Source organism: Giraffa tippelskirchi, chromosome 10 (genome assembly GCF_054371585.1).
Source record: "Giraffa tippelskirchi isolate mGirTip1 chromosome 10, T2T-mGirTip1v1.2.pri, whole genome shotgun sequence".
NCBI lineage: Eukaryota > Metazoa > Chordata > Mammalia > Artiodactyla > Giraffidae > Giraffa > Giraffa tippelskirchi.
Window position 1 is genome coordinate 77,351,574 of NC_137284.1, and position 25,972 is coordinate 77,377,545.

At 40.3% G+C, this 25,972-nt stretch overlaps 1 protein-coding gene across 5 annotated transcripts in view; it reads left to right on the forward strand.

Annotated features, from left to right (window-relative positions):
• Nucleotides 1-25,972, forward strand: part of DNAH11 (dynein axonemal heavy chain 11) — a 364,135-nt gene that overhangs the window by 206,238 nt on the left and 131,925 nt on the right. For 4 of the 5 annotated variants that reach the window (XM_081536387.1, XM_081536386.1, XM_081536385.1 and 1 more), the window contains 3 exons: nt 4,109-4,270; nt 15,586-15,819; nt 19,336-19,482. In XM_081536387.1, the coding sequence (XP_081392513.1) occupies nt 4,109-4,270; nt 15,586-15,819; nt 19,336-19,482 (543 nt within the window). Of the gene's footprint in view, nt 1-4,108; nt 4,271-13,186; nt 13,250-15,585; nt 15,820-19,335; nt 19,483-25,972 lie in introns of all 5 variants that reach the window. The other variant, XM_081536384.1, reaches the window with a different exon arrangement.

The window sequence follows — 25,972 nt, forward strand, 5'->3', positions numbered from 1 at the left end:
TATTTTCCTATTTTGTTTGTTGAACAGTGGAGGTGCAAGTACAGCTATGTCTATATTTCTAAGATATCATGAACAATATCATTTCATCATTGAACAGTCATATTCAGTATTCATGATGCTAACCAACCAACCACTTATGGTGATAAGAGAAGTTAGTTAGCTAAGAGCTCAGGTAGCCAACTTAATAATGCAGGCTTCCATTAGAGTAGGTGAAATGCTTGTTAAGCATCCCTAGCCTGTGTAGTCTCTACTGATGTACTTCAGAGGATAACCAGATAATGGCTCCTAAGGTATAAAATAAGATGAATGTTCGCATGCATGTTATAGTAGACTGAAGTATTTCATAGATATATTTTACAGGACCAGATGGCTTCATTGGTGACTTCTACCAAATATTTCAAGAAGAATTAATATCAATCCTTCTCAGTCTCTTCCAAAAATAGAAGGAGTGGAAACGCTCATTTTATAAAGCCAGTGTTACCCTGATACCATAGCCAGTTAAGGACACCACAAGAAAAGGAAATTACAGGACAATATCCTTGATACATAGATGCAAAAATCTTTAACAAAATGTTAGCAAGCTGAATTCAACAGTACATTAGAAGTATATCCTACACCAGGATCAAGTGAGATTTATTGCAGAAGGCAAGGATGGTTGAACATCCACAAGTCAATCATTATGATACACCACATTAACAAAATGAAGGCTAAACGTCATATGATCATCTCAGTAGATGGAGAAAAAGCATTTGACCAAAAACACTCTCATACTCTTCGCAGCATTTATCCATGGTAGCCCATGTATGGAAACAACTGAAGCGTCCGTAAAGGGATGAACAAATCAAGAGAATGCAAGATATACACCCACACACATATCTACACAGTCACATGTGGATACACAAACACAATGGAAATTATTCTGCCTTAAAAAAGAAGAAAACTCTGTTATTTGTGACAACATGGATGAACCTTGGGGGCATTATTTAAGTGAAATAAGCCAGACAGAGAAAGACAAACACTACGTGGTAACAATAATATGTGCAATAAAAAAAGTAGAACTTAGAGAAACAGTAGAAAAGTGGTTGGTAAGGGGTGAGGGAAATAGGGAGAGAGATTGGTAGAAGGCTATGAACTTTCAATTACAAGATAAAGAAGGTCTGAGGACCTAGTGGTTAACATGGTGACTGTAGTTGGTAGTTGGAGAAGGAAATGGCAACCCACTCCAGGATTCTTGCCTGGAAAATTGCATGGACAGAGGAGCCTGATGGGCTATAGTCCATGGGGTCACAAAGAGTCAGACACGACTGAGCAACTAACACGCACACATAGTTGACAATACTGTATTGTATAGTTGAAATTTGCTAAGTAGAGCTTACATATTCTCAGTAAAAAAAGTAAACACGTGGGGTGAAGGATGTGTAACTGACTCATTGGGGGGAATCCTTTCACAATGTCTGTTTATAAATTGTCTCATTGTACATATTAAACATCTTACAGTTTTATTTGTCAATTATATGTCAACAGAACTGAAAAGGTAAATTATACATATTACACCCTTTTTCCTAATCATTTACTTGTCTTATTTCTCATCAGTCCTTTACTATGTTAATCTTTCATGAAATGAGGGAAATATAATAGGATCATTATAGGATGATTTCCCGCCCCCCACAACAGCGTTCTTGAGGCAACAACTCAAGTTTACTCCAGAGTATCTAAAGTTGTGGAGACTATTTTTAAAAAGAACAAAGCAACCAACAGTTTCCAGACATTCACTTGGGCTCTCGAAAAAACCTGACATAAGACCCCTGCCACGGAAGGCTGGGTGGGGAGAGAATCTGTGCTAGATTTCTAGCAAAGGTGGAAATTACTGATCTGAGAATCTGGGCAGTCCTTGCACTCCTCCAGGCTGGTAGGACAGAATCCTTTCCCTTCTTAGGAAGTACTTGTGAACAAGCATATTTCTCTGATTTTGTTCCCGGGGTCTATTTTATGGGATAGGATTTAGGTTATTAAGGATTATCTGATTTATTTAAAATTCTCTAAATTTTCTATTTCACTCTGTATGTAGATAGAAATTTAGATTATGTGAGTATCTCCCCAACTGCAAAAGCATTAGAAATGTAAATGTTTCATTTAGGTATTCCCACAGAAAATTTCAGATGATTAGGTTATAGCTGTGGGTGTCAGAGTCACCTGGATAGCTTGTTTCAAACACAGTTTACTGAGCCCCACCCAGAGGCCTGAGTCCTCTGATTCCCAAGTCTGGATTAGATCCAAGAATTTGCATTTCTCACCAACTTCTAACTTTGAAAACCACCAGTCTGTCGCCTGCCCTCCATGTGAAATTTAGATGGTACTGTGAGCATCCTTATTTAAGCCACAATAAATAACATAGGGGAAAAAATGTCTTCAAAAAATTGTAGAAAAGGAAATAGTTTTTTTTTAAACCAGCATTCTATATTATCTTCCAATAAATAAGGCATATCTAGTGATATTTACTCAAAGTATTTTTTCCTGAGGCTAACCAGACGTGATTCAGATGCTTTGTTTTCTAACACACTTTTAAGACCTGATAGTATGCCAGTAATAAATGTAGAAATATAGCAAGTGTAGAAGTGATGGAAATATTTAGTAACTCAAATGAGCTTCCCCCTCCTCTGCCTTTGTTAAAATTACATATAAATGAAGTTTCTAAAATTGTCATGAATGAGAGGTAAGTTGGGTATGAAAAACCAACTTGGAGGACAAAAAAGAAAAATATTCATGTTTGGGGAGACAAGGCTGAGAGGAAAAATCTAAAAACTGAGTTTTATGTGAGAATTCTGCATTATAACTGAGGCTTGTTACTGAGGACATGCAATTTTAGAGCAGTTGTTAGATTTGTAATTAGAATCTGGAATATAAAAAAATAAATGATCAACCAGCTTATGCATTGTTGGAAATCACTGAAGATCTTAGGATTCATCTTGAGTTGTTGAAGAGCCATAGTATATAAAATTAACCGAGTATAAAAGCACCTGTTAAATGGGAATATAAGGTTTCACATATTATTATGGTTTTTATGACATGAATTCTAAAATGCAATGTGGGAAAAATCATATCTCATGAAAAATGGTTTTGTCAGATGCCTGATCTCAAAGTGTGAGAGATTTCATTAAGAGAACTGCAGAGCTTTGTGTATGTCATCAAGTGCAAGCCGTGTCTAGAAAAAAGAAAACCGAGACTCGTCCTCAGACGTTATCCCAGTTGGCACCAATCCCCCTATTCCCCTCAAGTCCACAGTGACCTGGGAGAGAAGGCAGAGCACAAAAGGGGTGCTTCATAAACACCTCCTTTGTGCTAGTAGAGCACCACATCTGATGATCCCAGCAAGGATTTTCAGACCCACCCGACTCCCGACAACCTGCTTGCCTCACTGAGCTTCGGTGACACGTGTCTCAGCCGAACTCAGGTACTCTTGACAGTAGCAGCCTTGAGTCACTAAAGAGAGGATGAAAACTTCCTGATTTAAATGAACTCTTAAGTCATTGAATACTTAAATAGAACTTTGCAAACTTACAAATTTCTCATTGGGATCATGTATAAACCGACCTTTTTACTCTTTTAAAAATGTTAAGTATGAACTCAAGTGAATGTATTTTATTTTAAATGGGAACAAAATAGTCAATATGATAAAATATGGTTTTCTTAAAAGTATCTTATACACAGTTTTATGGAGCCTGGTGAATTACATAATAGGAGCCAGAAGATGAAAGTCTTGGTATTATCACAGAGATTTGATTTTTAATTTTTTATTTTTTACTGTCATAATGTGACTTGTGTAATAGAAAAGAGTGAGTTTCTCACTATACATGATGATCATCAAAAATGTTCAGAAGGAGAGGGACTGGTTTTAAGGAGAGCACACAGCAGTATTTCTGTATGTCCGATGGGGTCCTATATACTTTGATTAGCAGGGAGGTTAATGTTGCTTTCCACTCTGTGGTGCTTTAGGCTGCTTTAATGTCACGGTTGGCTGCGCTCCTTTCTTTCGTTGTCCAGGGTCTCAGTGTAATTCTTTGCTCACTCATCACCCTCCTGGTTCTGCCCTGCCCCCATGTCTCCACAGATCATTTTGTGTTTCTCTCCGGTTGGTCACACGCTGAGAAGTAGAGCTCGGAAGTTCCCAGCCCTGGTTAACTGCACGGCTGTTGACTGGTTCCATGCTTGGCCCCAGGAGGCTCTGGTCACAGTCAGCAGGAGGTTCATTGAGGAAACCAAGGGAACTGAGGTATGCTGTGTCAGCCTCCAGTCTCTCTCTCTCAAAACACTCATGCATTCACACACTCTGACCCAAATCCTCAGTAAATAATTTCCAAAGTACACCTTCTAGCAGAAAGTTGTCCTTGTTTGTTTAAGATGATAATATCATCCTTGTGAGTTTACATTCTATGGAATATAGTGACTGATTTTTTAGTGTTCATTTGAGATGTGTACACACACACACACACACACAGCACGTGATCAAGTTCTTACTCATCCACGGACTCACCAGAAGGCCAGGATCATCACGTACTTGAATCATAACGGGGCTTACTGGATATAATTCCTTTAAATCCACAACTAAAACCCTAAACAAAAAAGTAGCCTCCCATAGCTATGCAGTGCTTGATCTTAACAAAGTAAGGCGATTTTGTGATTTTTCTCAAATTTATGGTATTGCTAGGTGAAAAATCAGCCCCCCGTGGATTTAGTAATCATTAAGTCATATAATGTATCTGCTTCTTTGTTTCATGGGTTTATGTTTTATAGCTCATGTATATCATTTGCTCATGATGAAATTTCCACCTCCTATTGCATTTTCAAATGGTTGCATGAAACAAACAAAACTTCATTCAGATTCAAAGAGAAAAAGAAATGTGGGTATGAGGGAATCATTACACCTCCTAGAAATTAAGTTGTGTGTGAAGTGAGCATCTTTCTGATTAGACAGTTTGGAAGGATGGTGATTGTGAACATTTCCTAGGGAGTTTTGTCTTCCAATTCCATGCAGAGTTGAGGAGAAAGGGTGCCTAGAATAAGTCAGACCGGAAAAGGGATTCTCAGAGCCACAAACAAGATTGGGGATATGTAAGGAGTGAAGTCTGTTACCAGTTGAAACAGTGAACAGGGAGCCTGCTGTGGCCTCCCTCACTCCCAAAGGTGTAACTGCTGCTTTTCCAAAGCCATCCTTTTGCATTTTGTTCATAGTACATCTTCTGGTGGCCAGATGGTTAGAAATCTGGGCATTTTTACTTATTTAATGAATTGTTTGTAATATAGCTGGCTTTACTGCATATTTATATTTATATACATAATATATAAAGCTTTATCATATATGGTTTATTTTTTTCTAAAGTTTACTAACTATTTAGTGCCAGATTACCAGGGGTGAACTGTCATGCAACATATTAAAGACATATATGACAGAGTTTAAGATATCCAAATACCTCCTCTCAATTTCTTGTCTTCACACACACACTTAAAACATTTCTATAAATAAATGAAAAACCTGAACTCTTCTATTTCACTGTTTTTTTCCATAACCAGAAGTTTCTTTCTCTTGCCTGTCTCTATACTCACCGCTAACATTGAATGAGCTTACCTAGACCTTTAAAACAACAGCAACAGGATTTGGGGGGTAAAGAGAGAGTAATATTACTGTGTGGTTCTGTTGTTTTAAGTGACGGCCACTGTTTTCCTCTGGTCAGGGAGCACCACAAAGCCCCTCTTACATTGAGGGAAATATATACAAATTTGTTCTCGTGAACAGAGTAGTAGTGTACCGACACAGGATTGATTGATTTCTGCCTGAAATGCTGTTCTCCCCATGATGTGTCTTCCTGAAGAGTCAAAGGAACCCAGCTTAATGGAGACTAACACTTGCATTAAATCTACCAGAAATCTTTTATACTTGAAAATCCAGAAGACCATCATTAAATATGATCACAAATAATGGTCACAGCTACTAACACAAATGTCTTCAGCTAATGCTAGGAGATCCACCGCATTCTTGGAATTACATAGGTCATTATTTTGTCTTCTGATAATTACAAGAGGGTTCAGAACACTAAATTACTAGAGGGAGAGAGCCAGCATGTATCCTTTAGTAGCAAAAATCTGTTTTATCCAGTTTGAGCAGGCTGGCTTGGTAAGGAAGAGTAAAGGACCAGTGTGCTTGGCTTCTTAATGTTCATTTCCCAAATAGAAGGAAGCGGGGTCTAACTGAGTGTCTGGACAGTGCGTTAAGCCTCTTGCCTTTGCTGCTCTGATGCAGGTTTTGTCCTGCCCCTGAGGAAGACAGCTCTTCCTGAAGGAGCTGGAATACGCCAGTGACCATTGACATCTGCTGGATGAGGCGGGACTTGCATCACTTTAAGTCCAGAGGGCTCCTGGCAGGTGCTCAGCTCTATTTGGTGGTATCATGATGCCTCCTATAGGATGCTGAGTGCCAAATAGGAATTTAAAAAGCACTTTCCCATTTCTGTGGCGCCGAATTATGCCCGGAAACAAATTAGCCAGACGATTTCATTCCAGTTCTGCGTGCCTATTTAACTTTCCCACCTTCCTAATTTGTTGCTCAGGAGCAATAATTATAATTCAGAGCGCAACGTGTCCATGTTCTAAAAATGTGTGGGGCCTTTTCAGTAGAGGTCAAAAACAGCTTTTACATTTTTTAAATGAATGCTAATTTGATCATTTTCTTAGTTTTAATTTTGATCATTAAGACTGAGAGTTATCAGCATAATTTAGGCACTTCTTAATTATTGACCTCATTTGCTGAGTGTAAGGTACTTATACAAGGTGACCCTCCCCTCCTTTAGCCACAGAGAAAGGAGTCATTAAAGGCAAGTGGTTTTGTGTGCATTGACATGTAATTTTTAGTCAGTACACACTCAGAACCCAGGCGTGTGGGCTGATTGCTTCTAAGTAAATGTTTGTGCTACTTTTCTGTTACCTGGCATTGAACTGAAATGACAGCTGACAGAATGACCAAAATAGCTTGACACTTGAGTATCACCTGGTGACTTTGTGTCAATAAACATGCCTCACAGGACCCTTGGAAATCGGGACGGGAAGACACGGTGTATGGAGGGAGGGGAGACCCTCTGGCTGTGCCTGGGAATCAGTTTGAAAATGATAGGGAGCAGGGCTTATTGAGAAGTCTATGGGTCCCAGTTAGGAAAATTCAGGGGAAAAGGCAAGAGAAACAGGTGTTAAAAGATAAGTGATGCTTTTGGTTTTTCAAGTCAAAATGAATAATTGACATACTTGAAAGCAAGACTTGATGAAAAGAGAGATTATTGAATGGAAATGAGAAGATGAGCTCTCTGAGGAGTGAAGTTTGCTCTGAAAGGAGTAGAAAAGAGGATCTCAGCAAGATGGAGATCATCCTTTTCAGGCATGTCCTCCAACTGGCAAGTAAAAATACTCTGTCCTTTTGCTGAGATACTGCAAAATAGTTACCCAAGCCTCAGTGTCATCAGCTTTGTCAAGAAAATGACTTTATTCCACATTCTGTCATCTCTTCCATGTAGAACTTGTTGAAGATTTGGCAACATCAGAATGGCAGATTTTCCTGCCATCTCCCAAACTGATCATAGGAAAATGTCCACTCAAGGAGGAAAATAGTATGTCGTTGTCGTTGTTGTTCAGTGGCTCAGTCGTGTCTGACTCTTTGCGATGGACTGCAGCCCGCCAGGCTTAACTGTCCTTCACCATTTCCTGGAGCTTGCTCAAACTCATGTCCATTGAGACGGTGATGCCATCCAACCTCTGTCTCCCCCTTCTTCTCCTGCCTTCAATCTTTCCAAGCATCGGGATCTTTTCCAACAAGTCGGCTCTTTGCATCAGGTGGCCAAAATATTGGAGCTTCGGCATCAGTCCTTCCAATGAATATTCAGAGTTGATTTCCTTTAGGATGGACTAATTTGATCTCCTTGCAGTCCAAGGGACTCTCAAGAGTCTTCTCCAACACCACAGTTCAAAAGCATCAATTCTTCAATGATCAGCTTTCTTAATAGTCCTACTCTCACATCCATACATGACTACTGGAAAAACCATAGCTTTGACTAGGTAGACCTCTGTCAGTAATGTCTCTGGTTTTTAATATGATGTCTAGGTTTGTCATAGCTTTTCTTCCAAGGAGAAAGTGTCTTTTAATTTCATGGCTGCAGTCACCATCCACAGTGATTTTGGAGCCCAAGAAAATAAAGTCTCTCACTGTTTCCATTGTTTCCCCATCTATTTGCCATGAAGTGATGGGACCAGATGCCATGATCTTAGTTTTTTGAATGCAGAGTTTTAAGCCAGCTTTTTCACTCTCCTCTTTCACTTTCATCAAGAAGCTATTTAGTTCTTCTTTGCTTTCTGCCATAAGGGTGGTGTCATCTGCATATCTGAGGTTATTGATATTTCTCTCCGCAATCTTGATTCCAGCTTGTGCTTCTTCCAGCCCAGAATTTCTCATGGTGTACTCTGCATGTAAGTTAAATAAACAGGGTGACAATATATAGCCTTGATGTACTCCTTTCCCAATTTGGAACCAGTCTGTTGTTCCATGTCCAGTTCTAACTGTTGCTTCCTGACCTGCAACAGATTTCTCAGGAGGCAGGTCAAGTGGTCTGGTATTCCAATCTCTTGAAGAATTTTCCACAGTTTATTGTCAAAGATGTTAGCATAATCAGTGAAGCAGAAGTAGATGACTGTCAGGAATTCTCTTGCATTTTCTTGATCCAACAGATGTTGGCAATTTGATCTCTGGTTCCTCTACCTTTTCTAAATCCAGCTTGTACATCTGGAAGTTCTTGGTTCATGTACTACTGAAGCCTAGCTTGGAGGATTTTGAGCATGAACTTGCTAGCATGTGAAATGAGTGTAATTGTACGGCAGTTTGAACATTCTTTGGCATTGCCCTTCTTTGGGATTGGAATGAAAACTGACCTTTTCCAGTTCTGTGGCCAATGCTGAGTTTTCCAAATTTATTGGCATATTGAGTGAGTCAAGATGGCTGAGTAGAAAGACATGCACTCATCTTCTGTGAAAACACCAAAATTGCAACTAGCTGCTGAACAACCATTGACAGGAGAATGTTGGATCCCACCAAAAAAGATACCTCATGTCCAAGGGCAAAGGAGAAGCCCCAACAAGATGATAGGAGGGGTGAGAGGCATAATCACTTTAAAATCAAACCTCATACCCGCCGGAGATGCTTGAAGTGCAGAAATAAAGCCTTGTGTGCACCAAGACCCAAGGACAGGAGCAGTGACTTCCACAAGAGACTGAGCCAGACTTGTCTCTGAGTGTCTCCTGTGGAGGCAAGAGTCAGCACTGACCTGCTCCAGGGACAGGGGCTCTGGCTGCAGCAGTCCTTGGAGGCACAGCATGCTGGCATGAGTCTTCTGGAGGAGGTCACCATTACCCTACCATAGTAGGGACTACAGGGAAGGAACACAGCCCCACTCATCAGCAGAAAATATGATTAAAGATTTACTGAACATGGCCTTGCCCACCAGAGCAAGACCGAGTTCTCCCCATAGCCAGTCTCTCCTATCAGGAAGCTTCCACAAGTTTCTTATACTCATCCATCAGAGTTGAGACAGAATGAAAAACACAACCACAGGACACTAACCAAACTGATCACATGGATCACAGCCTTGTCTAACTCAATGAAACTATGAGCCATGTTGCGTACGGACACCCAAGACAAACGGGTCACGGTGGAGAGTTCTAACAAAACATGGTCTACTGGAGAAGGGAATGGCAAACCACTTCCATATTCTTGCCTTGAGAACCCCATGAACAGTATGGAGAGGCAAAAAGATAGGACACTGAAAGATGAACTCCCCAGATCAGTAGGTGCCCAATATGCTACTGGAGATCAGTGGAGAAATAACTCCAGAAGGAATGACAAGGCTAAGCCAAAGTGGAAACAGTGCCCATTGTTGTTGTGTGGATGTGTCTGGTGGTGAAAGTAAAGTCTGATGCTGTAAAGAACACTATTGCATAGGCACCTCGAGTATTAGGTCCATGAATCAAGGTACATTGGAAGTGGTCAAACAGGAGATGGCAACAATGAACATTGACATTTTAGGAATCAATGAACTAAATGGACTGGAATGGGTGAATTTAATTCAGATGACCATTATATATACTACTGTGGGTAAGAATCCCTTAGAAGAAATGGAATAGCCCTCACAGTCAACAAAAGAGTCTGAAATGCAGTACTTGGGTGCAATCTCAAAAGTGACAGAATGATCTCGGTTTGTTTCCAAGGCAAACCATTCAGTATCACAGTAATTCAAGTCTATGCCCCAACAACTAATGCCAAGGAAGCTGAAGTTGAACAGATCTATGAAAATCTACAAGATCTTCTAGAACTAACACCAAAAAAAAAAAAATAAAAGATGTCCTTTTCATCATAGGGGACTAGAATGCAAAAGGAGGAAGTCAAGAGATACCTGAAGTAACAGGCAAGTTTAGCCTTGGAGTACAAAATGAAGCAGGACAAAGGCTAACAGGATTTTGCCAAGAGAACACACTGGTCATAGCAAACACCCTCTTCCAACAACACAAGGGACGCCTCTACACTTGAACATCACCAGATGGTCAATAGTGAGATTAGATTGATTATATTCTTTGTACATGAAAATGGAGAAGCTCTATACAATCAGCAAAAACAAGACCTGGAGCTGACTGTGGCTCAGATCATGAACTCCTTATTGCTAAATTCAGACTTAAATTGAAGAAAGTAGGGAAAACCACTAGGTCATTCAGGTATGAACTAAATCAAACCCCTTACAATTATACAGTGTAAGTGACAAATAAATTCAAAGGATTAGATCTGATAGAGTGCCTGAAGACCTGTGGACACAGGTTCATAACATTGTACAGGAGGCAGTGATCAAGACCATCCCCAAGAAAAAGAAATGGAAGAAGGCAAAATGGTTGTCTGAGGAGGTCTTACAAATAGCTGAGAGAAAAAGAGACCTGAAAGGCAAAGGAGGAAAGGAAAGATATACCCATGTGAATGCAGAGTTCCAAAGAATAGCAAGGAGAGACAAGAAAGCCTTCCTGAGTGAACATTGCAAAGAAATAGAAGAAAACAGTAGAATGGGAAAGACTAGAGATCTCTTTAAGAAAATTAGAGATACCAAGGGAACATTTCATGCAAAGATAGGCACAATAAAGGACAGAAACTGTATGGACCTAACAGAAGGATAAGTTATTAAGAAGAGGTGGCAAGAATACACAGCACTATACAAAAAAAGATCTTAATGACCTGGATAATCACGATGGTGTGATCACTCACCTAGAGCCAGACATCCTGGAGTGTGAAGTCAAATGGGCCTTAGGAAGTATTGGTACGAACAAAGCTAGTGGAGCTGATGGAATTCCAGCTGGGCTATTTCAAATCCTAAAAGACGATGCTGTTAAAGTGGTGCGCTCAATATGCCAACAAAGTTACTATACTGCTGTATTTCAAAAACTGACTTTGTGACTGGTTTCTAGCTTCCTTTTAAAATGTTAGACCAAGCATAAAGTGTAATAAATATTATTTTGCTAGTGATAGGTACATTAGCAGCATTTCTGTTCACAATTTTTAGCACAGTTCTTCCTTTGAAATAAAGTGAGGATTTTTCAGTATGAATTTCCAAAGTAGAAAGATAACCCTGTGAAAGAAAAATTCTGTGAATTTGTGAAAAATATCCTCTTTCTGAGGAATACTGGTATCATTTTAAAAGATCAAGACAAAAGCAAATATAACCAAATTCTTACTGAATCTGCCTAAATCTCATACCAGCTTAAGCCTGTGTTCAAACAGATGAGAAAAGGCCTAGGTGGTGGTTAGTATACTCCCCATTCTTCAGCCCCCTTTCTCCTTTGCACATGTGCACTAATATGCGGCCCACCATACATTTCTGCTCTATACATGTTAATTAAGTTTACAGTATAATTGCAAAAAGCAAGAGAATGCTGCTTTCCAGGGTTTTTGCAAACTTATGTATGAAAACTTAGGAATCCCCTCTACCTAGAAAGGAGGGTCCAATTTTCACAGCTGCCCAGGAATTTGGACTTGCTATTAAGTTGAAAGTTTAGCTGAATTACATGGGAGCATCAGTCCCTCCTAGCTATAGTTTTGTGACTTTCCTCTTCACTAGTCTCGCCAGAACCATCTCCTCCCTTGTCTTCTTTCTCTGAGAGATGTTTAGCTGGCTTGGCTTCCATCTTACCTCCTCACACCCTCAGACCTCAATTGCTTCTTTGTTTTAATATTCTGTCAGTAAACCATGGAAGGCTACCTCCTTCAAGGATCAAAAACTCATCTGGAAGATTTCTAGCTTGTGCTGGGCTTCAACTTGCCTTTAATCCAGGCTTGGTCTCTAAACTTAAAGACAAAAATGAAAACACGAACATGCTAACAGTAGAATGGACTATTGCACAAATGTTTGCCTCTTCCAAAGGAGGACTTGAAAGGAAGAGAAGAAACAGAGTCAAAAGGAATGAGGAAAGTCTAGCTTTTGATTTTGTGGCAGGAGGAATAACTTGCCCAATTTGACAGAAGTGAAACTCGCACCAGGTCTCAGGATTCAAGCCCCATTTCCCTGGCTGCCTCCACAGTATTGTCCTGAGAGTCCATTAGCACTACGAGGAGATCAGCAGAGGAGTTCAAATATTTTTGTGCCACTTTGTGCATTATTCAATTTTTGTTATTTAATAAACCAACCTTACAACCACAGTTTCTAATAGATTCTCTACTTTGACCAGCTCCCAAAGGAACTACAAAGTACAAATAATAGCTTTGGAATTACTGAAAATCAATAATTTCACAATTATTGAAAATAAGTTAAATGTGTCCAGTTTTTATATATTAATTATGCTTCAGTAAAGCTGTGAAAAATTACTATAGAAATATTTTCTGAGAAAAACTATCAAGATGGATGATAGATATATGACATTATATGTTACAAAATTATCCCAAGTTAAACTTGAAAACTTTTTTTCTTTCATCTACTCTCGCTGGCCCCTCCTAGCTCCCTTCCTTGAATGCAATACTTCTGGAACTGAATTTTAAAGTACTAAATGTAAATAGTCGTCTTTGCTTGTGTTGGGAAGGTGTAGAACCTTATGCAGCACTTACAGGGTTTGATTTCATCCTGGCTTCCAGGCATTGGTTTTCATTCCAATTTTGCAGTCATTTTCAACAGCAGTGATGTGCTGGACATTTGCTGTAAGAGTCAGGTGGCTGGGGTACTTGGTATGGCAGTGATTCCCACTGCCTGAGAACCAGGACACCAAGTAGAAGAGATCTGTGTTTCTGTGTTTACAGAGAGCCAGCCAAGAGTAGAAATTAAACACTTTTTATTAATGTGAGGAAAAAACAGTTTCTTTGCATTTGACTCTGCATTGGACCCAGCATTGTTTTCCAAGGCATCTTAGTGGGGAAACCTTGCATTTATAATCATTGGGTACTGGCACTTGGCTTCTTTTTATTTTTGCCTTCACCGTGATTGGCTGCGAGATGACTGCAAATGTGATCAACCAGTTTTCATTAAAGGGCCATATGTAGCAGGAATGATGTTCTTCACTCCATCCTCTAAAAGTGAAAAATGCAGCATAGCATCACCATCGCTGTAGCTGCACCAGGAGCCCTCTCCTCCCAGCTCCCCCTGCCCCCCAAAAGAAAATTAGAGATAAATGAATGGCAGAATAAATAATTTATGCTAATGAAATTACTGCAATTAGTAGTTCTACAATGACCCTTTTAAAAGCCACAGCTGTTAATGTCAGGAAGTGCTGTCACTACTGACCTTATCATAAGAGAAAGTGACAAATTGAGAATGCAGGGAAGACCAGTCATCAAAGAGGTCTGTTCTGGAACGATTAGAGTTTTCTGAAAAACAGTGTGAATTACAACCAGCTGCTCCCTGGCTCTGCAAGTCTCCCATGCTGTGCCATTTTGTTAAGCCCGATAACAATAGTTATTTTGCCCCATTGAGACAAGTTGTCTCGGGCCTCTTCCAGCTCTACCGGAAACCACTTCTTCCATCTCGAATTTACAAATGAAACTTTTGTTAAAGAGAGCTGTTCAGGGCAGCCGAGGAGCCTCCTCATAAGGATCATGGTTGGGTAGAGGCCAGATTTTTTTTTTTTTTTTTTTTTCTTTGCTGCAAGGAGGTTGTACTTGGCTGGGGACATATTTATCTATTTTTGAAAGATACATGCTGGCTTTGAGTTTTGTTAAAACAAGACAGGACACGAGTGAATTTCTGCCCATATTTATATTGCAGTCAGATTCTTTAAATAATGAAATCCCCGCAGGGATGTGATTTGTATGGCATTACTTCCTTAGAAATTTATATTCTGAATTCACTATTTGGTGATACACATATGTCTCAGATCGAGTGGAAACAAAGAACATTCAGAATTTGTATCATTCTATATTTAACTTTTGTGTTAAAAACATTTTAGAAACTAGCATGGTGGATTTTTTGTATGCAAAAAAATCCAATCTGTACATATTTTAAACCCACTCAGGTGTTTTCCGTGAGGTTGGAAAGTGGAGTGTTTGGACTTTGCTCTGGAGGCGTTCTTCTCCAGCAAGAATCGGCCTGTCTCTCCTCGCACCCCTGGCTGTGATATTAATGGCACAGCTTTGAAACGTTTAATTGCACCACCAGCCACTTGTGCGCAATTTCCCCAAAGATGTCTGAGTGTTATTGACAACACTTTGGTAAATTATGTGTGACTTTCCTAAGAGTTGGTGTAGCTCATTTAATTCATATTAATTGATTTTTAGGCTTCCCTTGATTAATTGAACCTGGTTCATCTTGTATGGAATGCAATAAATAATCATTAAAATGAGGGAGATGTGACTCCACAAATTAAAAAGTTAACTACTTCAGAAGTCATAGAGGACAAAACAGAAAGCATGTCTAGTGGGGAGTTCTCCAGGGACTCTTTAGAGGAGAGTTGCTCCTTTTTCATTTGTTTTTTTCCAAATGAGAATGGGTATGTTGTTCTCCCACAAGCAGTGACTTTTATACCTTACTCTCTAGGTTTTTTTTCAACATAAATTCTTATAAAACTGTATTTCTCAGCTTAAGCTGGTGTTTTTTGTTTTTTTGTTTTTTTTTTCCCCCAGTGACTGCCAAGTTGTTGGTTTTCTTTGGCTAAAGCTTAGCTTGAAAGTGACACCAAAAATACTCCCCTGAGTACAATGTCTCAGTTTCTCCATTTTCTCTTTCACACACTTGATAAAAATCAAGTTGTGAAAAGTAGTGCTTGTGTTGCATCATGGCTTTTGGGTTTGGTACGTGGAGTACAGGTAAATCCTTTGCCCTGCTTGGCAAGAAGAGGTGACTAAACTGGATACTTTCTTGTCATCTCTCTAAACCTGTGGGTATCTCTGAAAGACTTAAGTTTTCCTAGATCTACTGTAAGTTGTGCTGGCTTTTAGAAAATAAATACTGTATAATTTTTCTGACTTTTCTTCTTTTTTTAAAGTTGGCATTTTTGTTTTCACTTGAGAGAAATTCATACAAATTGCAATGTGTATGTTTTCAGCCCCTGGATAAAGACTCTATTAGCCTTTTCATGGCCCACGTTCACACTAGTGTACATGAAATGAGTACCAGGTATTACCAGAATGAGAGAAGACACAACTATACGACCCCAAAGAGTTTTCTGGAACAAATATCACTGTTTAAGAACCTGTTGAAAAAGAAACAAGAAGCGGTGTCCCAGAAGAAAGAGCACTTGGTGAATGGTGTCCAGAAGCTGAGAACCACAGCCTCTCAGGTATGACCAGGGTATGTTGTTACTCAGTGATACCTATGCTCTTAACATTGAAAAATACGTTTACTTTTGAAGCAGCTTTTTAACCCACTTGCGTAAGATGCCTGGTCCTAAAATCTATAGATAATGATACAGAGAACACACAGTTCCCGCTTTCCTAAGCCTGGAAAGGTGTCGGCCACTCACGCTGTCACGGCTGGTTGGCTGGCCTGGCTCCATGCTGGGCGGTGTAGAGATGGTGAATGGAATGGGCACAGCTGGTTTCCTCTCATCTCCCAGAGCTCTGGGCTTGTCAGATTGGTCTCAGATTCTCTACCCCGAGTGAAGGCGTCATTTCTTGGTTGGTGCTGTGGTAAGGGTTGCTGTGACTGGGATCCCTAAGTACAGCAGTTTCCTCTGATGTAACTGTTTGATCTGCTCCTTTTAGCCACCACTTATCTTAGATGATAGTATCCGGTCTTCATCCCCAGCCACACAGTCTCCACTGCCTTGAAGGGCAGCACCTCTAATCTCCCTTAGTCAATACGAAGAGACTTAGCACAGGGCGTTAGTTATGGGTCTGTACACCTATCATCTGATTTCATGGTTAAAAACCCAATATAGGAAGTAGGTGTTGCTACTGTGACTTTACACATGAGTCTCAAAGAATTGAAGGCCACAGAGCCCATGAATTCTGAGTCTGAGCCCAGATCTATATAAAGCCCATGGATCCAAGCTGCCTCTCCGTTCATTTCAGTCGCTCAGTCATGTCCGACTCTTTGCAACCCCATGGACTGCAGCAGGCCAGGCCTCCCTGTCCATCACCAACTCCTGGAGCCTCTCTGTAACTGGTTAAAAATTAGAATGTGAAAAGACAAAAACTCTGGTGATGGGCCAGCCAGGCCCTAGAGCTAGAAGGGGAAAAAAAATATACTTCTCACTGGTGCTCACCTCAAGGCAAGAAACTCTAGTGACCTTTATAGAGTATTTTCATTAGATTGTCTGCCCATGTGCTTTTCAAGAGATTGGGCCAGTTTTCTCCCCGAGGATACTGGTGGACAGTCCGTGCCTAGGCTGGAAATAAGGTGGAACCTGGTTGGGGGAGCATATGTTGGCTCCTTTCACCCTGAAGGACTCTCGGGCCATGTGCTTCAAACATTCTAAAGGCCAGGCACCCGTTGCTTCTTTGCGCCTTCGTTTCATACACGAAGGAATGGCTCTTCGGTGACACATTGTGATCATTTCTGAGCAGGGAGTAGGTGGACCATGATTGGGAAAGAGAAACCAGAGTGAGGAGGTTCCCAGGACAGTTTCCAAGACTGAGTGATGCAAAGAATGTGTGTATGTGTGTGCACTCAGTCGTGTCCGACTTTTGTGACCCCGTGGACAGTAGCCTGCCAGGCTCCTTTGTCCAAGGGATTCTCCAGGCAAGAATCCCTGGATCTTCCCAACTCAGGGATTGAACATGCAGCTCCTGCCTTAGTAGTCAGGTTCTTTACCCCCGAGCCACCTGGGACACCCAATGCAACTAATAGTTGCCAGAAAACTCCCAAAGAACGTATCTTTATTTGTGCCTCTTTCTGTCCCTTTAAAGAATGTCTTTCTTTGGTCTCCCTTTTTATATACATTTTATCTTACTTTTTTGCCTTCTTTCTCTTTCATTTGTCTTCCCTCTCTCCTCCCTAATTCCACCTCACTTGAATCAAGACCCTTTTCCCTAGTCAAGAGTTTGCTAAGAGTCCTGTGAAGCTAAACGTGAAGGAGATCTGGGTCCCAGAGCATTTAATGTCCCATTAAATGTTGAGGAGCCTGTTGAGTTTGCCCCAGGAAATGTAACAGTATTGGCTAAGCTGAACTGCAGTACTGGGTGGGGCTGGCGCTGCACTCAGAGTTTATTTCCCTAGTAACAGAGATAAAAGCATGGGGAGTAGCCTCCTGATTCTGCTCAGTGATGGCAGCATCTCAGTCACAGAGAAAAAGAACAGGAAAGAATCTGTCGTTTCCTAACAGTCATCTCAGTTGTGTGTTTATAATTTGGGGGTTGAGGAGAGGAAGAAAGAAAGGGACCGTGATTCATGGTGACTGGCAAGTTCATGACTGTTTGGAGCCCCCTTATTCCCCCTCAGCTAGAAACAACAGACAGTCTGAGAAGAAGATACACAAGGTCTTAATGGAAGGACTATTAAAGATTCCTTTCCATCAGGTGTTTGTAAATGTCATGCTTTTAATATCAGAAGAATGGTTTGAATATTTAATAGCCCCTTAGTTAGTGTTAGTCGCTTAGTAGTGTCTTGACTCTTTGTGACCCCATGGACTGTAGCCTGCCAAGCTCCTCTGTCCATGGGGATTCTTCAGGCAAGAATACTGGAGTGGGTTGCCATGCCCTTCTCCAGGGGATCTTCCCAACTCAGGAATCGAACCCAGGTCTCCCACATTGCAGGTGGATTCTATACATCTTAAGAGTTTTTTAAAATCAACTGATTATGGAGAGGAAGCATAGTGTCCTCTGTGAATAGCTGGAAAGCCTGATAGCGTAAGATCAGGTTGTGTGCAGGGCGAGAGGTCTTCATGTGGCAGCAGCCCACAAAGCCAGGTGGCCATGCCGTCTGAAGTACGTCCAACCCTTAGCGCTCTTCATGCATTGTGATAAAGCCCTAAGCCCCTTGATGGCCACGTATGCCCTCTGCAGATTTAGCATAGGGCATAATAGGGGGCCCTAACCACGTCTCTTCATCAATAAGACCTTGCCTCCAGGGTTTGAGTGGCTTTGGACATTTCAGACCTAACAGCTTCCTTACAGACTGAAATCAGTGCTTGAAATGATTTTCCTTTAATCTCTTGGATGATGCTTTTGATTATGGCCTGCCATGTGACTAGTTTTACTTGGCTAAAAAGGAGAGAGAAGCAAATGTCACTGTGTGGCACGAGCCTAAGTTCATAGAGAGGCTAAAAAATCAGCCTTAGCTTAAACCCCAATAGCACAGGTAGCAGTCACAGTACCAGCCATACCTCTAAGGCAGAGTGTAAATAACCTGTGTTGAAGCGGAGGTTGTTAGGGTCCTTGCATATAGCAGTGGAATGTTGCTCACATGATGAAACCCCTGAAGTGTTTTTAACAATGGAATCAAAATAAATGGCTGTGATTGTTCTTTTTTATGATTTAAAAAAAAAAAAATCAGTAATGTTTATACACCACAAGACCAGAAAAGCAGGGCGCTTGTGTGACGTGCTCAGGCGGGGGACGGCTGGGGGTGCTTCCTTGACTGTACAGACTGAGTTGAGAAGATAAATGTTTAGTTGGTGCTGACATAAATTAATGATATTTTCCACAAAACCATGGGAAAATTACTCTGTCGATTATCTTGTGTTTTCTAAAAAAAAAGGGGGGGGGAGCTGCATTTTTGCACATGGGATTAAAGTCAAATCAGGATAGAAACAGATGCAAGTTAGAAATTGTTAAGCATACCTGAATTCACTTAAAATAATAAGCTATATCTGATATTTGCTGTTGTTGACACAGAGTCATGACTTTTCCTTTAGGTGGGAGAGCTGAAAGCCAGACTTGCCTCTCAAGAAGCCGAGTTACAACTGAGAAATCAAGATGCTGAAGCTCTGATCGCAAAGATTGGGCTTCAGACAGAGAAACTGAGCCGGGAAAAGGCCATTGCCGATGCTGAAGAGCGAAAGGTCAGGCTAATTCCACCCTTTGGAGTACGGAGCTATATTTAGCACAAAATAAACCTTTGTAGGTGAACAATTTTGAACAACCTCCCCTCCAGGGAGCGTAAAATCTAAAGAATTATGATAGTTACACATGTAACAGCATTTCACACCATGATTACCACTTGACCTTTCTTTACATTATGCATTTTCCCACCCTTTTAGCTCTTTTAATGACACAAAAGAACAATAAATACTGAGCTCATTCAAGCATATAATGGATGTGGATTTTGAATATCAGGCCTATTTGTAATACAGTAAAGGTCATGAAGTCACCGCAGAGGTTTCTAAAGGTTTTCAGTTTTTAGGCAAATTGAACAACTCAATTGTTAACAAAGCCCATTCCGTCACTCTGCAAGATGGTTTTCGAATTTTGCATTTTAATAATACAACTTGAGTTTATTATTATATCCCAAGCTAAATTTGTCCTTTTCGAGTCCGTGGAGGCCCTGGCATTCTGTATTATGTTTTATTGTTGGAAACAATTACTTTTAAGATTATATAGATTGGCTTTCTTTGTACTTAGGTTTCCAGTAATTCTGAAATAAATATAACTTATTTTGTCATCTTCTCTTACTGAAACTTCAGCAGCAAGTAGAAGGTATTTCATTTTTGTGTATCTCACTTCCCAAGAGAAACAGAATGATTACTAAATGTTTAGTAAATAGCAAACAGAATAATTAGCAATTAGTAAAAAGCAAACAGAATGCTTAGTAAATATCTTTAAAAAACTGAATAAATGTATACATGCAAGTTCTATTTTAAACAAAAGCTTATAATCAAGGCTTTCTGACTCTTTGCAACCCCATGGACTATATAGACCATGGAATTCTCCAGGCCAGAATCCTGGAGTGGGTAGCCTTTCCCTTCTCCAGGGTATCTACTCAACCCAGGCATCGAACCCAGGTCTCCCATATTGCAGGTGGATTCTTTACCAGCTGAGCTACCAGGAAAGCCCTATAATCAAGGCTTAGTTAATACAAAGTATAAATTATGAACACTCACAGAGCCAGTGATTCTGTCACCATTATGCTATTATTCTGCATTAATGATAGCAGAAAATATTTGAGTTTTTCCAGTGATGTTACCATTCATTCATAGACAGATGAATTGTTTCCCTTTTGTTCTAATGTGCATTCAGCATGTCTGCCTTTAACTTGCACACTAAAGACTTGAAAAGTGTATAGAAAATCAAAACGCTAAATATTTTTTTAAAAAACTTAGTTTTGAAGTTAAAGATAAGGCATGTTTGGCATGGCCAATAAGTATATAATTCCTAATTCTGGTAATAAATATTTCCATTGAGTTTCAGATAAGTGGAGGATATCTTTAAAGGTATATTTAAAGTGAGTATCACACATGGTGTGATGATCGTAAGCTAATTTCACCCAGGGGATATTTTTCAGGCGTTAACAAATATGTGACGTTCCAATAGTCACTATTTCATAACTCATGCCCCCCTCCAGGGTATTTTGCAGACCTAAGTATCAAACCCACCTCCCTTATGTCTCCTGCATTGGCAGGCTTGTTCTTTACCCCTAGTGCCGCCTGGGAAGCCAAAATCCATTTTTACAGATCTTAAATTATATCAAGTACTGTGGAGGCCTTTTTACATTTTTGCACGTGAATTTCTAAGGCAAAATTGTCCTCACAAAGAAGACAATTTGTTTTAGCAAATTAGAACTCATCTGACAGGTTGTTTCATGAAGTTCTTCAGACATGGAAAAGATACATGCTATTTTTTTTAATATCTGATCCATACCAAAAGGTAAGACTACTTTAAAATATTTTCATTTTATTCATGAGGCTCAATTTAATTATAAATAACAAATATTGTCTGAGCACCAATGTTTTATTTTTTTTTTTTTTGGCCTGGCACTTTTCTAGGGTCTTAAAGATACATAATAGGCGAGGTGTCTGCATGTTGCTTACATTGTAATGGGAAAGATAGATGAGTGACAACGTTGATAGACAAGATATTTTATGTTAATGATAAGGGCTATGATGAAAGTCAAATAGATGCAATAGTGGAAAAAACTATTTTAAATTGGTTATGGAAGAAAGGTCTATTTGTAATTAAATTATGTAGAATCAAGATATTAATCAAGTATATGCCATGAGCTCACATTGGTCATATGTACAACAACGTACTAGATTCTATGTGGTTCTTATAAAGGGGTGTATATGGACTCTCTGATTCTATGAAATTGAAGTCTCAAGGTTTAATACATAAGAAGTACTTTAAAAGTAACAAAAGTACATTGCAACATTTAATATGGCTAAACAAATATTGGAGTAGGGAGACTGTCTTCCTGTACGTCTTGACAATTCATATAGAGAAGCCAGTTGAAATTGTTGCTTCGAATGTGTAAGACCATAAAGGATTATTCAAATCACAGGTGTTGCTCGCAGTGACTTCAAGTAACAGAAGCACCATTAAGCTTGTGAAAATTAGATCTTCCATCTTTGATGTATCAGCTCCAGGTTCTAAGACTCCTCTGATCCCTTTCAAACTGCCCTCTTTGTTGAGTGTAAGCCTCATGAGTGAAAATACCTTCCATATTGCAGAGCTCATATAATCTCTTCAAAAGGTAAACATCCTCCCTGATTTTGAATGGTCTTCAGGTTTTTAATGTCTCTTTTCTGAAGATGGATGGGATTGTGTTGGGGTCCTTTAATGGACCAGAACCTGGTGGTACGGAGTTGACAATAAGAAAGTAAAAGAAAAAAGGAAGAAAAGAAGCTGATATTCCTTAGTTTACACAGAATGTCAATATAACTCTAGGACAAAGAGTTAGCACCGTCTACATAGGCTCAGGGTGCCCTCTCGAAGAGGTCTTGAAAGCCTGGGCAAGTAAGTAAACACAGCGGACACCTGTGCTCCGTGGAAGCAGCCTGAAGTGGGGAGAGAGAGAGAGAGAAAGAAATGAAGAAAGACACGGGGTCCCGAGTTCTGATGGAACGAGGGCGTTTATTCAACATATTGTGGGCATATATATACTGTCTTACAAGATAGCTTTTTCAGCAGAGATAAGGATCAAAAATCTTACAAATCATCCAGGAAGACATAAGGCTCAAAGAGAGGATTGTAAATAATCACTTTACATATCAGAAAGGAAGAAGGTTGTAAATAGTTGCTTTTCACTGTATGGAAAGGCTACTTTCCTACGAAGGAGATGCATAAATTCCTATTATTCCCCGGAACCACTTGCGGCTCCTCTAGCACCTGCATTCAGGAGCTAATAAGGAACAGAGGATTTATGCAAGACCGAAAACAGCACACAAGAATCCTCCTGTTAAATGCTTCCTGACAGGATTGAATTTTGGAAGACTATCAGGAATTTCTTATAGTTTGAAGGTAAGTGAGAGTCATGTATTTGTTAACTGGAGCTGCCATAACAAAATATTACGGAGTGCTGCTGCTGCTGCTAAGTTGCTTCAGTCGTGTCCGACTCTGAGCGACCCCAGGGACTGCAGCCTACCAGGCTCCTCCGTCCGTGGGACTTTCCAGGCAAGAGTACTGGAGTGGGCTGCCATTGCCTTCTCCGATATCACAGACTAGGAGGCTTAAACAATGTTGTTCAGTTGCTCAGTCGTGTCAGATTCTTTGCGACCCAATGATATGCAGCACACCAGGCTTCCCTGTCTTTCACCATCACCATCTCCCAGAGCTTGCTCAAACTCATGTCTATTGAGTCGGTGATGCCATCCAACTATCTTGTCCTCTGTTGTCCCCTTCTCCTCCTGCCTTCAGTCTTTCCCAATGTTTCTGCTCTTTGCATCAGGTGGCCACAGTGTTGAAGCTTCAGCTTCAGCATCAGTCCTTCCAATGAATATTCAGGGTTGATTTCCTTTAGGATTGGCTGGTTTGATCTCCTTGCAGTCCAAGGGGCTCTCAAGAATCTTCTCCAACACCAGTGTTCAAAAGCATCAATTCTTCAACACTCAGCCTTCTTTATGGTCCAACTCTCACATCTATACACGACTACTGGAAAAACCATAGCTTTGACTAGATGGACCTTTGTCCGCAAAGTAATGTCTCTCCTTTTAAATACACTGTCTAGGTTTGTCATAGTTTTTCTTTCAAGGAGCAAGTGTCTTTTAGTTCCATGGCTACAGTCACAGTACACAGTGATTTTGGAGTCCAAGAAAATAAAGTCTGTCACTGTTTCCATTGTTTCCCCATCTATTTGCCATGAAGTGATGGGACTGGATCCCATGATCTTAGTTTTCTGAATGTTGAGTTTTAAGCCAGCTTTTTCACTCTCCTCTTTCACCTTCTCAGGAGGCTCTTTAGTTCCTCTTCACTTTCTGCCATAAGGGTGGTGTCATCTGCATATCTGAGGTTACTGATATTTCTCCCAGCAAAATTGATTCCAGCTTGTGCTTAATCTAGCCCAGCATTTTGCGTGATGTACTCTGCATGTAAGTTAAATAAGCAGGGTGACAATATACAGCCTTGATGTACTCCTTTCCCAATTTTGAACCAGTCCGTTTTTCCATGTCCTTTTCTACCTATTGCTTAGAACTGGCTTAAACAGTAGAGATTTATTTTCTCAGAGTTTTGGAGTCTGGAAGTCCAAGGTCAAGTTGTTGGTGGGTTTGGTTTCTCCCGAGGCCTCTCTCCACTGGGTTTGCAGATGGCCACCTTCTCACTTGTCCTCACATGTTTTTCCTCAGTTCACATACCCTTGCCGACTCATGTGTATGACTAGATTTCCTCCTCTTACAAAGACACTAGTCAGATTGGATTAAGCCTCACCCTAACAGGCTTAGTTTAATTTAACCATTTTTAAAGGCCCTCTCTGTAACACAGTGGCATTCAGAGGTCCTGGGTTTAAGGCTTCAACCTGAGAATTTTGAATGGGCACAGTTCAGCCCATAACAAGCAGTTATTGTGACTTTATCCTCTCGTTGTGACCAGCACTAAATTTCATGAGCCATCTGCAAGGAGCTTTTGACAAGTAGAGGGCAGGGGGAGTCTGATGTTCCCATGAATGGGGCTGTCTTCAAATCTGTTTTAATAGACAATGGTAAAGAGAAAGCACACACTCTAAGCTTCCCTGCAGCTCTTCTACCTTCCCCAGGTTGGGCCTTACTAACCAGTCCCCAGGAGCCTTGTGGGAGGGGGGCAGAGAAAAAGTTCACAGTCAGGCTTACCAAGTCACCATGATGCACAGCAGTTTCACAGCTCCAGTAAGGCTGCACTTCGGGTGAGACGGATTGGGAATGAGAAGTAAGTTGACCAACCTGGAGTATTTTTTTCATTTGCATTTGTGGGGTTTAGTTGTTAAATGTTCTAAATTGCCCTGTTTATCAAATTACCCAAAGGGATAATACTCCATTAACAGTAAAGGAAGAGAGAATAGTATATATGACCCCAGTCTTGTTGAAATAGCATTTAGGAGAAATACTCCCTAGGGTTTCTTCTAAGTATTAAAAATCTATGATTCCACATCCAGTTTAAAATGATACTATTCTAAATGGTCACAAGGAGCATGTATAGATTTATTACCTCCTTAAGGAAAGTAAATAAACCTGATGTAATAACTCAAGCAAATACAATCTCTCTTTTTGCCATAGCAGTATTCTCTAACACATTGAAAATGTAGTATGCTTGGAGTTTTCATGGTCATTCCTGGCAGGACTGTGGATTGGGAGCAGTTCTCAGTAAGCATGCAGTTTCCCTACAGATGTTAACAGTAACCATATGTATTGGCCGGAGATCACATATCTAGCCTGAACCGATTACATTCATAAGAGGTGCAGTACACAGCAAAGTAATGGTTAATCAGGAGAAGGGTAATTATTGCTAATAAAGCTGTGGTAGACAATGTAATTTGTTGTGAGCAGTGTTTAATTTTATGGTGTAGATAAACCTGTTCATTCCAAACACATCTGAAGAAATGCACTTCTGTTCACACATGATGATTCACAGTCCCCATCACCACAGCAACCATCCCCCATGGTGCCTGGATCCTGGTGCCCGGCAGCCACAGCTTTGAAACTCCACATTTCTGCTGAGGACAAGCATTTTACTCTTCCTAGGCATTCAAGTTCTGTGTTCTAAAGGGAGGAGAATCAACACTCCAAAAGTCCTCATTTTGACCTTGTTCAAGTTTATTAACATGGCTTCCCTATATCCATATTATTAGGTTGGTGCAAACATAATTTTGGTTTCAGACTGTGAATTTTAAATCATTATAGCTAGGCTCAAATACATCTTTATTAGTCAAAATAAGAACCATTACAATCACATTTTTGCCAGTGAGAAATAAGTTTGTTTATTCTTGTAGCATAAAAATCCATACTTCGAGATTCAACAAACTCTTGGAAAGCATTTTTGGCCTCTTCTTGGCCTCATTTTTGGTTGTGGAAGTGTTTGCCCTACAAAAAGTTGTTGAGATACTTGAAGAAGTGGTAGTCGGTTAGCTCGGTTAGCAAGAGGTCAGGTGAA